This window comes from Lemur catta, chromosome 4, assembly GCF_020740605.2.
Source record: "Lemur catta isolate mLemCat1 chromosome 4, mLemCat1.pri, whole genome shotgun sequence".
NCBI classification, from domain to species: Eukaryota; Metazoa; Chordata; class Mammalia; order Primates; family Lemuridae; genus Lemur; species Lemur catta.
In genome coordinates, this window is record NC_059131.1 from 16,801,739 (window position 1) to 16,814,939 (window position 13,201).

Here is a 13,201-nt window from a genome sequence, read left to right on the forward strand (position 1 = left end):
GAGTTAGAAGGGCGAGATTGGGGCAGGCAGAGGAGGAGAAATACCACGTGGGAGACGTGACTGAAGGTCCAGGCCACAGATGGAGAGGGGTAGAGGGATCTGGGACCCCCCCTGTGGAATAGGGGAGTGGGGATGGGGACATAGAGGCGGCTTCCTCTGAGAGAGGGAATTCCTGGGGAGGGGCGTTTGGGCAGAAGAACGAGGAGTTACTTGAGGGACATGCGGCCAGCTGGCATTTAGGTTCCTAGGGAGCAGCCAGGTGAAGGCTTATGCAGCAGGCTGCAGGATGGTGGGGGGTGCTTAGGAGAGAGGAGAGCCAGCAATGTGCCCTGGGTGACATCAGGAGGAGATGATGACCAGACCCCCCAGGGAGCCCACCCAGGGAACGTGCATCGTGAGAGAAGTCTAGGAGGGAATATGGAACCACAGAGCCCAGCTTTTGCAAAGGAGGCTGAACAGGGGTAGCAGAGAGGTAGGAGGAAGGCTGGGAGCAAGGGTGGAGCCTCAGAACCCCAAGGAGGGTTCGAGAAAGAGAGGGAAGTCAAGAAGGACAAAGGCATAAACGTCATTCACGGAGTGGCTGGACAAAAGGCACGTCGGAGCAGGTGACAGAGCGACCACGAGGAGGAAATCTGGACCCAAGTTCAGAGACTCAAGAACCTCGGTCAAAAAAGTTTATGAGGGGGTGATCAAAGGGGAAACTAATTTTTATTTTTTGTTTCTTACATTAACCATGTAATATTGAATAGATTTTTTAAAAAGAATTTTTGTGACATGTATAAGGCAGGAAGGGGGATGACGAAATGAGCAGTGAAGCCACATCTAGCTGACGAGGTTGCAGTTCTGCTTTGGATGGGCCTGCAGGCTCAGGTCTCTTCCAAGTCCTGGCAGAGGGGACAGTGGCCATGAGGGCACAAGCCACCTGCAAAATAGAACATAGGTAACGGGCTACTGGGCTACTTGGGTTGGGCACAGGCTCTGGCTCCATGGCACTAAAAGTTGGCAGCTACATCTGGATGCAAAAGCCAGAGTAGGATCAGGCTTTATAGATATTTTAAAAATAAAGTGGCCTGTCCATCCGCTGGCCAGCAGTCAGAGCCCGTCCCCAGGGCTGAGCTGGGCTGGTGGGATAGGAAGAGGCGCTGGGAGCCAGGGCCTCCAGGAGCTCACACCCCAGACTGGAGGTAGCTGGAGAATGGAAAAGGGTCACAGGAAACCAAGTTGTGCCTGAGCCGTGGCCAGGACTGTGGGCGTGATGGGCGAAGCAAACCCCACCCTGGCCACCCACGTGTGCCCTGGCATCGCCATGGCGTCTCCCCTCTGTCTCTGCCTCTCCGCGGCCTCTGCGATGAGACAACCTCCCCTGCTTCTCCACAACCTTCCTGACCGAGGGTAACCCTGGGCCCGGCCAGGCCGGCAGCCAGGCAAGTCATGGTAATGCCGAGCAAAATGCAATCTTCGGTGATTCAGAAGGCCCTTCCGAATATCGTGATGTGTCTGGGTCTCCATGACAACCCTGAAGGGCCTTCTGTTCAGAGACACAGCAAAGCCGCGTGGGAGCTGGTCTGGTTAACAGAGGCCAGGGTGCGTGGGGGTCTCCGGCACCCGTGACCTAAGCACAGGGTTGTGAAGGAGAACTCAACTCCTGGAGGCTAACACCTTCCCAGACTTGCGCCCGCTTTTAGCTGGGGTCCGAAGGCCGAGGTCCTGGCCTCTTGATCACTTGTAGTTCTCTGACCTCGGGGGATCGCTTCTGCTCAGTGAGTTTCCTCGTCCACACACTGGGGACAGTCCGTGCGCTGCCACCTCACAGGGTACTGTAAGGTGGAAATGAGATTATGTAAAGGGCTTTGTCTACTAGAAAGTGAGTCTGCAGATGTGGGTGGTATTGCCCTATCACACGGTTGAGGAAAACATGGTCTGAGGCATCCACGGGGTCCTTTTTCACAGTGGGGGTGGGAGGGGACGAAATCCCAACCATGATTAAAATGTGCACATCCGTCACCCATGTCGCTCAGGGCAGCGTGATGTGGCCAAACAAAAGCATCACTTCAAACTGCAACTGGGTTCAAATCCTGCCTGCTCCACTTTGCCACATGGCCCTGGAAAACTCACTCGTTTCTTGTCTGTGAAGTGGGGCTAATTAATGATCCAGGCGCCGTGGGCCCTGCTGCGACTCTGAAAGGAGCGAACGTTCGAAAGCCGGTTATTGGACCCAGAGAAGGGGCCTAATGGATGCTGCCAGTTGCCGCTGCCTCCTTGCACCCTAGCGGGGCTGCGGTTTGTCTAACTCGCCCTCCTTTCTGTTCTGTGCCAGCAGGTCCGGCCTCTGATCCCCTGCGAGAAGCCGCCTCGGCCCACCGAGATGTCCCGGCACCACAGCCGCTTCGAAAGAGATTACCGGGTGGGCTGGGACCGCCGAGAGTGGAGCGTCAACGGGACGCATGGGACCACCAGCATCTGCAGTGTCACCTCGGGGGCTGGCGGTGGCACAGCCAGCAGCCTCAGCGCCCGGCCTGGCCTCCTGCCGCTGCCCGTGGTGCCCTCCCGGCTGCCCACGCCTGCCACGGCCCCCGCTGCCTGCACCACGGGCAGCAGTGAGGCCATCACCAGCCTCGTGGCCAGCTCTGCCTCTGCAGTCACCACCAAGGTAAGACCCGGTGTCCTCCCTGAGCAGGAGCCGGGCAGAGGGGGCCCTGCCTCCCTGCAGGCCAGGGCAGCCCCGGCGGCTCCTACAGAGCCGGGCAGCCGTGCTCTGCGTCCTCCAGAGTCTTGGCTTCCCGGGGGCTGGGCCCAGCAACCATTTCTGAGCATTGCCTTGGGTTTTATTTTCCGTATAGTCTCTCTCTGTCACTAACTGGCAGGAAGACAAGTAGGTGCTGAGGCCACTCATTGTCCTATGCTATGTGGATTAAATGCTATTTAATGAGGGAAGTAACAGTGGGATTCCAAGGTGGCAATTCAGGTGTCCTAAATACGTAAACTGAGACCAAGCAAGTGCCCCCTGGGGGCACCAGTGACTTGCGTTTGCAAGAGGGTACTGACAGCGGTAAGAGTCATAAAGGGTCCTAACCCCACCATTCATGAACCACGGGGCGAGTATTCTCACATCCTTTGTCTCCTCTGAGCTCACTGCAACACGGTGAGGCCAGCACTTTTATCATCCCCGCCTTACCCGCTACGGGGGCCACCAGGTTTGTAAGAGCTGGTCCGAGGGTGAGGATCCAGGACTGGCCCCCAAAGTCGGCCCTAGGGGTGTCGGCTCCAGGTCATTGAGTCTCTTCTGGAAGAGGCGGCTCCAGCCTTGACAATGGCAGCAGAAGCCGGTCTGTGTTGCTAAACGGAATGTGGAAATGAATGTCACCAAGGCTCTTGCCTGGCCTCGGGCATAGCTGGTCCCCCTCGAGCTGGCTGCTCAGAGCCCCTCCGGCAGCCTGAGCCTGGAGGGACGGGCCCACGGCCGTGGCAGGAAGCCCACCCCACCCACCGGCTCACCGTGCCGGGGCTCCGCAGGCCGCCTTTGCCTCTGCCAGCCATTCAGAGCCGCCTCCCGGGAGCCCTTCCAGGCGTGCACGCGTGTGCCTGTGTATGTGCACGTGTAGAGTGTGTGTGTGCCTGGTCTTTTCTTTCCCTGCTTTCATAAAAGTTGCCGGAGAAGTCAAAGGCAGGGAGCCCCGGCCCGGCCATTATAAGGCGGCTGTGGTGTTGGAAGGACGCGCTCCAGGTGTGCTGCGCCTTTGTCTCTGATTTTCAGAACTCCCTTTCAGGCCTGCTTCCCATTAATAACTGTGGTGCTGCCGGCCACAGAGCCTCGCAGGCCGAGACAATGGAGCTACTGGAGGCCGGCTCCGAGCACACTAACATCTTGCTGCAGTGCCTTATTGATTTTATTTTTCCTGTTATGAAAACACCACCCCACTGAGGCCGGGAGGGAAGGAATGCTGGACAGGGGAGAGGAGGTGGAGGATTATCTGGGCACGCTGCCCCCGGATCGGCCAAACACTTTCCTCCCCTGGACACCAGCCCCGAGCACTGCTCCGCCGTGCTGACCTCTGCCCGGTGGAGCCAGTCGCCAGCCCCGCGGCCACATCTGGCAGGCGCTCTGCAAGGCCAGCTGTTGGCCATATGGAGAGTGGCAGCGTGGAGCTGACTGCTGGGGGGGCTCCAGGTGGGAGGGAGCCGCTGGGCCCGGGAGGCCCACCTAAAGGTGTGGGTCCTTTCAAGGATGGATGGCTTTTTAGGGATGGCGTCAGGCTGCTCCTGGGGGTGAGGGTTTGGCTCTGCCAAGCAAGAGAAGTGGACGGACTCAGTGCTGGTGGCTCTCCCGCAAGGCTGGGCTGCCCACAGAGCTCCCGCTCTGCTCCAAAGCAGCTCAGTATTCACCATCCCTGGCTGGCCTGGCCCCAAACCACAGCCACATGGGCAGAAAGGAACCCAGCCTCAGACAGAAAACAACAGCTGGGGCAAGGACCAGGCTGGGAGAGGGGGCGAAAGTTCATGCCTACAAGGACAGCCAGCTCCTTGAGAGGTGACAACAGAGGAACTAAATTCCATTTGCAGCCCAGTCTCTGACCTGCAGGGCTTGTTTGATCACCCTGCCAACACCCTGACTTCTCGGGGAGCCCAGGAGCACTGGGTGTGCAGGGGAAGGAGGACACTGCAACCTCCAGCCAGGGCACCCCTCTTCCATCGGGGCTGTGGCGCCCTCTTCCTATTCTGGCCTGGCTGCTGCCCCCCCCTGAAGCCTGTCCCCCAGCCTAGCTGTCTGACCCGGTGCCAAGATGACATCAATTGACAGGTGCCTGTGGTTTCTCTGGTCAACAGTCCCAATCTTGACTGAGCAGCGCAGGGCTGGCTCTTGTTCTCGGGGAACCTGTGGGCCTGTGTATAATGAATCTGTGGCCTGGACAGTGTGACCAAATGGTCCAAGAATGTCTCTCCCACTGAGGTTGTTGGCAGATGAGGCTTAGTGGAGTGGATAGAGCCAGACTTTGGAGACAGATTGCCTGGGACTTGAATTCCACTGTAGCGCTTGCTAGCTGAACGACTCCGGACAAGTTACCTAACCTCTCTGCGCTTCACTTCTGTAAAATGGGAACAGGTAGTTGTACCTGCCTGCTGGAGTTGTGGTGAGGGCTGTGTGCATTAAAACCTGTGTCAAATGCTCAGAATAGAATAGAACTCAGCACGTGGTAGTCCTGTGTTGGTGCTGTCATCACCCCATCACCCTTGTCACCCAGGCCTATGGGACAAGGCTATGCCCCTATAAGGAAAGGTGCTCATTTCTGACCTCACAAGATGAAGAGAAAGGGCAAGTCTTCAGATAAGAGACAGCAGTGGGGCCCAAGCAGGTAAGGGAAGGAAGCTGTGTTTGAGTGACTGGGGCGCAAGATGACCTGCAGGCGAGAGGGAGCCGGTGGGCCCCAGATAGAACTGACAAGCCAGGTGGTGGAGGGAAGCGATTTTAAAGCCTTTTTCAGCCTTGGCCCTTTCCTTAAAAGAAAGCCCAGTACATAGACAGAGCTGAGCCCCCCTCTGGCAGAAGGTGAGTGGGTGAGGAAGCTGTGGAGATGCCAGGAGCAGAGCTGTGTGTCCCTGCTCACCGGACTGTGGTCAAGCCTGCTTAACTGTATTGGACAGGCTTCCTCGGGAAAGGGTCTAGCGCCTCGCATGGGCCAGACCCACCCCTGGCAACTCAGGGAAAGGGAGGGGGCTTGGGGGCAAGTGTTAGCGCTGTCAGGCCTTGGTTTACCCCTTGGCTGGGCATGGAGCAGGGTGGACATCACATGCTCCGGGGGCTGGGCAACCCGCCCTACTGCCTCCCATGCCACCACCCTGCCCCGCCCAGCCCCGTGGGCCTGGACACCAGTCATTCCCGGCACTGGGGCCTGCCAGCTCGGTCCCAGCTCCTCGGGGTGGGGAGGCTGGCTGTGCTCCCAGCGGCTGGTCAGAGAGGTGATGACAATTCTTTCTGTCACTGCTGCCTTCAGGCCTGAGTTGCTTTTTCTGTTTCTTCATCTGTCTGTGGCCTGCAGATTCCTTGCACGTTTTGATGAAAGGCTAGTTGGACAAGTGCAGACTCCTGAGCCAGGGAGGACTGGGAGGGCCTAGTGGGCTACCCCACCCCCAACACACACACACACTGCTCAGACCAATAAACTGCTTCCCTGGGGCCTGAATCGGTTTGCAAACCTTGGGACAAGTCCCAAAGCCCCAGTGGAGTAGAGTGACCATGCTGTCCAGCCCCCTCATTTTGCAGGTCAGAATAGTGAGGCCCAAAGAAAATGCAACTTGCCGAGGTCACCTAGCAAATTAGAATCAGAACCAGCCTGGGCCAGCTCCTCTCCCCACCCCAGGCTGCTGGCAGAACACATTTACCATGGTAACTGTGATTGCCGCATTGTTATGGTAACTTTTCCATCTTCTCATCCACCTAGCTGATAGCAAACAAGGGATTTCAGGCCAGAAAATGGGCGTGTTATACAGGTGGTATATAGGTGGGGAAAGTCCAGCCACAGGTTATGTCGAGTCAGCATTTCACAGCTGGGGAGGGCAGCAAGCTCTCGCGTTGGACAGAAGGGGGATTGAATCCTAGCTGCGCCACTTACAAGCTCAGTATGTCTCTGCGCCTCAGTGTCTTTGTCTATAAATTGGGAATAATAATAGTATCTTCCTCATAGGGATGTTGTGAGGATTAGCGAAATTGCTATGTGTAGAAATGCTTAAAACACTACCCACCATCTGGTAAGCGATCATCAAAAGTTAATTTTAGAAAGTTAAACCAGGGATTGGGTCTACCTGGGTATCCACACATCTGGGAGAAAGCTGTCCCCTGGTGGTTGGTGCTGGTGGCTGAAGAAAGGCTCACCGGACTGTCCCCAGCCGGCCTGGCACGAGGTGGGCGCCCGTGCCTGGCCCACCGAAGCCGTCTGGGCTCCGGATGGGGGAGGCCCCAGGGGAGGCTGCTGCTGAGGCTTGTCTGTGGGCCTGCAGGGAAGCCCCAGTGCCCCACGTCGCTGCTGCATGAAATTTAAATTATTCTCAGCAAACCTACTTGACAGATGAAACAGAAAAGGGACAGCTTCATAAAATGCAATTTTGTTCCTGAAAGAATGGACTCCGCAGAATCCTCGCTGATGTCTGTGAGATGTACCGGGGGCTCTTTTCCTCGTGCTCAGGAGCACTCATGGTGAAACACGCCCATCGTCCCTCGGAGCTAAGCCCTCGAAAATAAATCTGGCTGGGAAGGCGGGTGACTTTGCCTGTGTCACAGGCCTGCGGAGAACCGAAAGGGGCCATGAAATCCACAAGATCCATCCTCAGAGCTCCAAACACCTGGGGGGGGTGACATTTACGAGCATTTGGGGCTGTCAGGGTGAATATGTGTCATCATACAGATGACCCCAGAGGCGATGTCTTCCCATGCACCCTGATGTCCCCGGAGAAATTCTCCTCTCGGGGGACATGATCTGAGATTTCTGTGGGGACCATGGGAACGACCTCAAGCCTCTCCCAAAACACAGTTCTAGGGTCCATGAATGGATAAAGGATGCTTTTGCATGGCACTCCCGTTTCTCTTGTCTTCACATTGCAAATCAAAGGCTGCTGAGTAGGCTCAGTTGGGAGAATCATTCAAGGCCCTTTCGTAGTGGATTTCCAGACTGCAAGTGATTTTGTCCAGAAGTCGGTGGTTTGCTCCATGAATGAGAATTGGTGATTTCCCTTGTGGTAAATTATCTGGGACCAAAAATGCATTGTGAGACAACCTGTTCATGATAGTACTTAGTCAATGGGTTTTGCCTGCACTTTAAGTTGCAGTTACAGTTTGGATTGTATATTAACTGACTTAAAACCCACGTATCAGTCACAAAGTGTGTATAAAATTGAAAAATTTCATGATTTCGAAATTACCCTTTTCAAAGCCTACAGTTTGGGGAGGTTAGACCTGAGTAGCTTGAACATAAATTTCTGGCTAAGGGGGCAAAAAGAAGAGAGAAGATTATGTATTTTGCCACATTTGTAAGAGAGGAGCCATAGTCTGAGCAAAACATCCATACATGGATTCCAAAGTAAAGACATCAGATGACATCGTTGACTGGAGCCGGTCGAGCATATAAGTTAGCTTTTGCTGCTTGACAATCACCCCACAATCTAGTGGCTTGAAGCCATAATAGTTCTGTGGGTTGGCTGGTCAGTTCTGGGTTGGGCCCTCTTGTTTGTCTGTGGTCAGCTATAGGTTGGCTAGTGGCTGGATGGTGAAGGATGGTCTCACACATCTGTGGTTGGCCAACTGTTGGCTAAGGTTGCCTCTGTCCTCTGTGTGGCCTGTTACCCTCCTTGCAGCTAGCTCAGGCTCCTTCACATGGCCGTCTCCAGGTACCAAGAGCAGCAAGAGAGGAAGGTCAATGCACGAGTGCTTTTTTAACCTCTGCCTGAGGCACGTTTGCTAAAATCCCATTGGCCAAAGCAAGAGGCATGGCCGAGCCAGATTCAAGGAGTGAGCAAACAGACCCCACCTCTTGATGCAACACTACATCGCAAAGGGGCAGGTATCTAAGGAAGGGAAGAACTGTGGTCCTTTTGCAATATACTCCCCAGTGTTTCCAGAACGTTTGTGTAGACAGCCGTTCGCCCTCCAGCTCTGGCCAAGGCTCGTGTGCCTCAGGGAGAAAGGATGGGTCTGCGCCTGTCTCTCACATGTCAGTGTGGCACCCTGTGGCCCACACACACCTGTGCTGCACACCTCCCGTCTACACAAAGCCCTGGCTGGTGAGGTTTAAAAGACACCCAGCAAGGATTGCACTGGCTAAGGAGCAGGCTGTCCCACTGGCCCCAGGGACCCTCAATCCTGAAGCTCCAACACTTGATCCTGTCACTGCCCCACAGTGGGTGGGGCTGGGACCCTGCTGTCCCTGGGACATGCACAAGGACAGGCACTAACCTCCTGGGTTCGAATTTAAAAATCACCCCAAGAAGACCACCTTCATGGACTTTAACCAGTGAATTTCTCCCTGTGACAATCCACATGGGAAAACAAGTTCCGAGGGAAAGACTTTCTGATGCGCCTGAAATCAGGAAAGGGAGCCAGTCACATGCCGCAGATGCGGACAGCCCGCTGCTTCTTTCTCCCCAATAGGATAAATCCCGTGCACTTCCCAAAAAGCCCTTAGAAGGGCCTCTTCTTAAATTAAATTAGTTTTTTGCAAATAGCATCATTAAAGATGAACATAAATCTACTTCTTATTCAGTTTTAATGGTTCTCTCTGTTTTGTTTAATTACTCATGTTGCAATTAAACATTTTTTTTTCCTTGAGAAAGGACAGTATTTTAGCTACATTATGGGTTAAATAGGCTTTGGAGAACTAGCCTAGGCGTCTCATCACCATTTATAACATTGTTTTTTATAGGGAAAGTATGTTTCAAAATCTAAACAGCCAAATTACAAATGAACTTTCAGAACCCAACCCATTTGTTAACTGGGAAGTGTCTGTAATGCTAAAAATAACTCAGGGAAATAAACATAAAAAGGAGAGCTTAATGCATCTCCGTGTCATTTGCCTACCGTCAGCCCTACAGAGTTAATTTCACTGAGAGAATGTCCTCCAAACCCACACTGACGCTACCCTTGTTCTACTCATTGTCACCACACGGCCAGCCACACTGGCCTGAGCCCTCCAAAAGCACAAGCCACTGAGAAGAGGCCCTGCTGCAGGGAGCTGATGTAACTTAGCGGATTACCAATCAGTTTCAACACTCCATTTGCTGCCCTAAAAGGAAGGTTTAGGAGAATTCCGTGTGCCGCTCCGACTGCAGTCTCAAACTAGTCGTGGCATATTAATTTGCATTGTGAATTTGCCTCTCTAGAACCCGCAGGCAAGAAAGCTCATTTTCCTCTGGTAAATAAACAGCCCTAAGATCTCGGCAGAGCGTGTGGGCAGGGCGTCTGCGTGCGCTCAGAGACGGCTGCCGCACGCCCGACCTGCTGACGGGGGTAGAGCTCTGCTCGCCCAGCTCCCGCTGCTCTGCTTCCTGGAGAAGGCAGGTGCACAGTGTGTCCTCTCCAGGCACCACGAGAAGGAGTCCAGGGAGCTGGGGTGGAGCGAGGCACATGTCTCAACAGCAAAGGCCGTCTGCCCCTCTCTCCCTTGACTTTAACTGCTGGCCGACGTTTGCCACCGTTCCTTCTGTCGGCCGCAGCCACCCATCTTTGCTAGAGCTGCTCCTGAGGCCCGAGGATCTTAGGTTAACTTTGTTGTTCCCGTCCCCTACGCCTGCCCTCTTTTTTCCTTAGCGGGCCACCAGGATTCCCCTTGGCCCCTTTCCTGGGCTGCCAGCAAGTGCTACTCCTTGCCCTGCCGGAGGGAGCTGTGGGTGGGTGGAGAAAGTCACTCGTGTCACATGTCACCCAACTTTGTTCACCCTGGAGGGGTGGAGACTCAACACTCGGCCTCCCCTTGCCCAAAGAGGCTCCTGGGCTGAGGTAGAGAATGCGGGAACCATGGTAGGAGGATCCTATTCACTCATCCTTTCAGATTTGATTGCTGTATTTTGAGAACATGGATTTGAATGACTGAGAGTATCCTGGGGCAGAAAGGACAAACCCATGAGCCCAGCTTCCTGGATGGCCAGAGCCTCAGGAATGAACAAGTCAGTTCTGTCTCCACTGGCAGGGAGGCGTGGGCCGGGGCCTCCCACTGGGTGGCATCTCCTTTGTCAAGCATGGATCTGCCCAGCTCTCAGTACCTGGGCCAGCCCTGGGCCACTGCCCTGGCTTCTCACCTTTGTGATTCTAGAACAGCGTCTTCCTGAAGGTTATTCCGGGGAGGCTTCTCTGGCTAGTCAAGGGGACCCTCTGAGCATAGCGTGGCCTTTTCACAGATTAAAACAAACCCAACTGAGGGCCAGGCTGACATGATGCAAATTGAACATGATGCAGATTCTTGACCTACTACTTAAAGAATCCCTGCTCCAGGTCAGAAGTGGCCCTCAGGCTGGTGGGTGGGGGTGGAGGGTGGGGTAGAAACAGGGAGGTGGGATGCCCACGCCCAGGGGAGAGCAGGAGAACTCGCCAGCCCGACAGAGCGACCGCTGGTCTGTAGCAGGTGTTGCTGCCCGTCTGCCCAATGCCCATTTTCTCTCCCTCCTCCTCCCCAGTGGAGCCCAGGTCTGTTCAGGTATCCACCTCGCACGCTTTGAAGAAGGTGACCCCCAGCCCTAAGCCAGGCATAAGGATCCCATTCCCCTTCCCAACGATGAGTTAGGGAAGGGTCATGTGACCAGTTCTGGCTGATGGAATATGAAGGTAGTCCTGCCTGGGGCTTCTGGGAAAGGTTTTCTTGTTCTTAAGGAAGAGTCACAAGAAAAAAGTCATCCTTCTTCCTCTGGACATTGTGCTATCCAGACACGATGCCTTGAACTGCTATAACCATGCAGTGAGCCTGAGGATGAAGCCAGCACACAAGGAGTGGAAAAAACAAGAGAGTTCCAGATACACAGAATGAGAGCCCTAATGCTGCATCCTTCTGGGCTTCTCATTGTGTGAGCTAATACATGTTCTGGTGGTGTAGAAAATAAATAAAAACAACCATTGCATGGATGGCTCCCAAGCAACAGCCATGGACCCCTCCTTCTGTCTCCAGAGCTCCTGGCACATTGGTTTGCTGAAAACAGCTGCAATGACCTTTGTGTGTACCCTCTTCCTATTATTCATTCATCCCGGCACCTGCTGCTGCATACTCGGATTCTGCTATCTGTTGCTTCCCTGAATGTCAACACCAGGACGTGCCTTACTCTACCACACTCCTGCACGTCCCTGAGTGCGTTTCTGTCTGAGGGAGATCCACCAGCACACTGGCTACCTGAGCCATGAGGTCACTGGAGAGCTTTACCCCACTGCCCACTTTACCCAAGCTGCAATTCCCTAACCAAAGATATGACAATCTCTCATACCCCAGGGCCTTTGCACTTGCCATTCCTTCTTTCTAGAATTCTTTCTAAAATTTTCAGTCCCTCTCTTGTCTGCCTAGAAAAACTCTTATTCATCCTACAACTGACAGCCTAAATGCTACCCCCTCTGTGATGGGAAACAATAATTTTTTGAGGTTATTTCTCTTGTTCCCATAACACTTGTATTTATATCCCTATTATAATACCTGTAGTATTATATAGTACTTACCCATGTATTCATGTATCCCCTCACTAGGCAGTGAACTCTGTAAGAATAAGTGCCACTGAGGCCCAGCGTACTACAGAGGTTCTCCATACGTGTTTGAGGACAGGAATGAATGGATTTGTACATAGGAACATTTATTCGTGTATTCAGCCCTGTGGCTGAGTTAGGGAAGATGGATCTTCTGCCATCGTCTCTACTTACCTACTGACTGAGGGGTGGAGCAGCTGCCAGAGATGGAGCCACTTCCGTGGGGGCCCACGGTGACGACAGGGCCTGTGCCCGGGGAGTGAGGCGATGTTGGCACAGATTGCAGGTCACCAAGGCCTTTGCATAGGTCCTGTGCCCCTGCCCAGTCTCTCCCAGAGCATTCGGAGTCACAGTAGCACAACCCTTTCCTTCAAATATTCACATTTTCTCAGGCTTTTTCTCCTTCTTGCCTGTAATTCTCTGCAGCTTTTTGCATTTCTTTATTTTATTTAAGGCACTCGTGTGGTAATTACTTTGTTCCAGGCACTGTTCTAAGTACTTTGCCAACTCTAACTTCTTTAATCCTCATTATAACTCTCTGCGGTGATTATTAGCACCACCACTTCAGACGCGAGGCAGACTGAGTAACTGCCCGAGCGCCCTCAGCGGGGCTGGAAGTCGTCCCCCGCGGCCTCGCTCCAGAGTGGGGGCCTCGAGCCCTGTAGAGGCCGGGCCCAGGGCAACCCTCAGTGAAACCGGTTGAAGGAGCAACTGGACGAATACATGTTCCCAGAGCATCGTTCCCCAATGCTAGTGACGCCACCTAAAGGTGTGGCTCAGGCTCCCCGCAAGAGCAGTTTCGCTCATCAGCGGCTTGAAACCACCAACAAACGTCAGGACCAGAAGGCATGTGGGATGACATGGTCCAGCCCCGCACCCGTAGATACCCCGCTGCAGTCCTCTCCATTCTCTGATCAGGCGACATTTTTACCTTAGCAGCCAAGCCACATGGGAGGAAGAAGGAGCAGATGCTTAGGTGCAGGTTGCTTGGGGACCGTTGAG

General features: G+C 54.1%; 1 protein-coding gene across 1 annotated transcript in view; it reads left to right on the plus strand.

The window, feature by feature from the left end:
* Positions 1 to 13,201, plus strand: part of KLHL29 (kelch like family member 29) — a 286,460-nt gene that overhangs the window by 158,003 nt on the left and 115,256 nt on the right. The window contains exon 4 of the mRNA XM_045550613.1: positions 2,321 to 2,650. Coding sequence (XP_045406569.1) covers positions 2,321 to 2,650 — 330 coding nt within the window. The remainder of the gene's footprint in view (positions 1 to 2,320; positions 2,651 to 13,201) is intronic.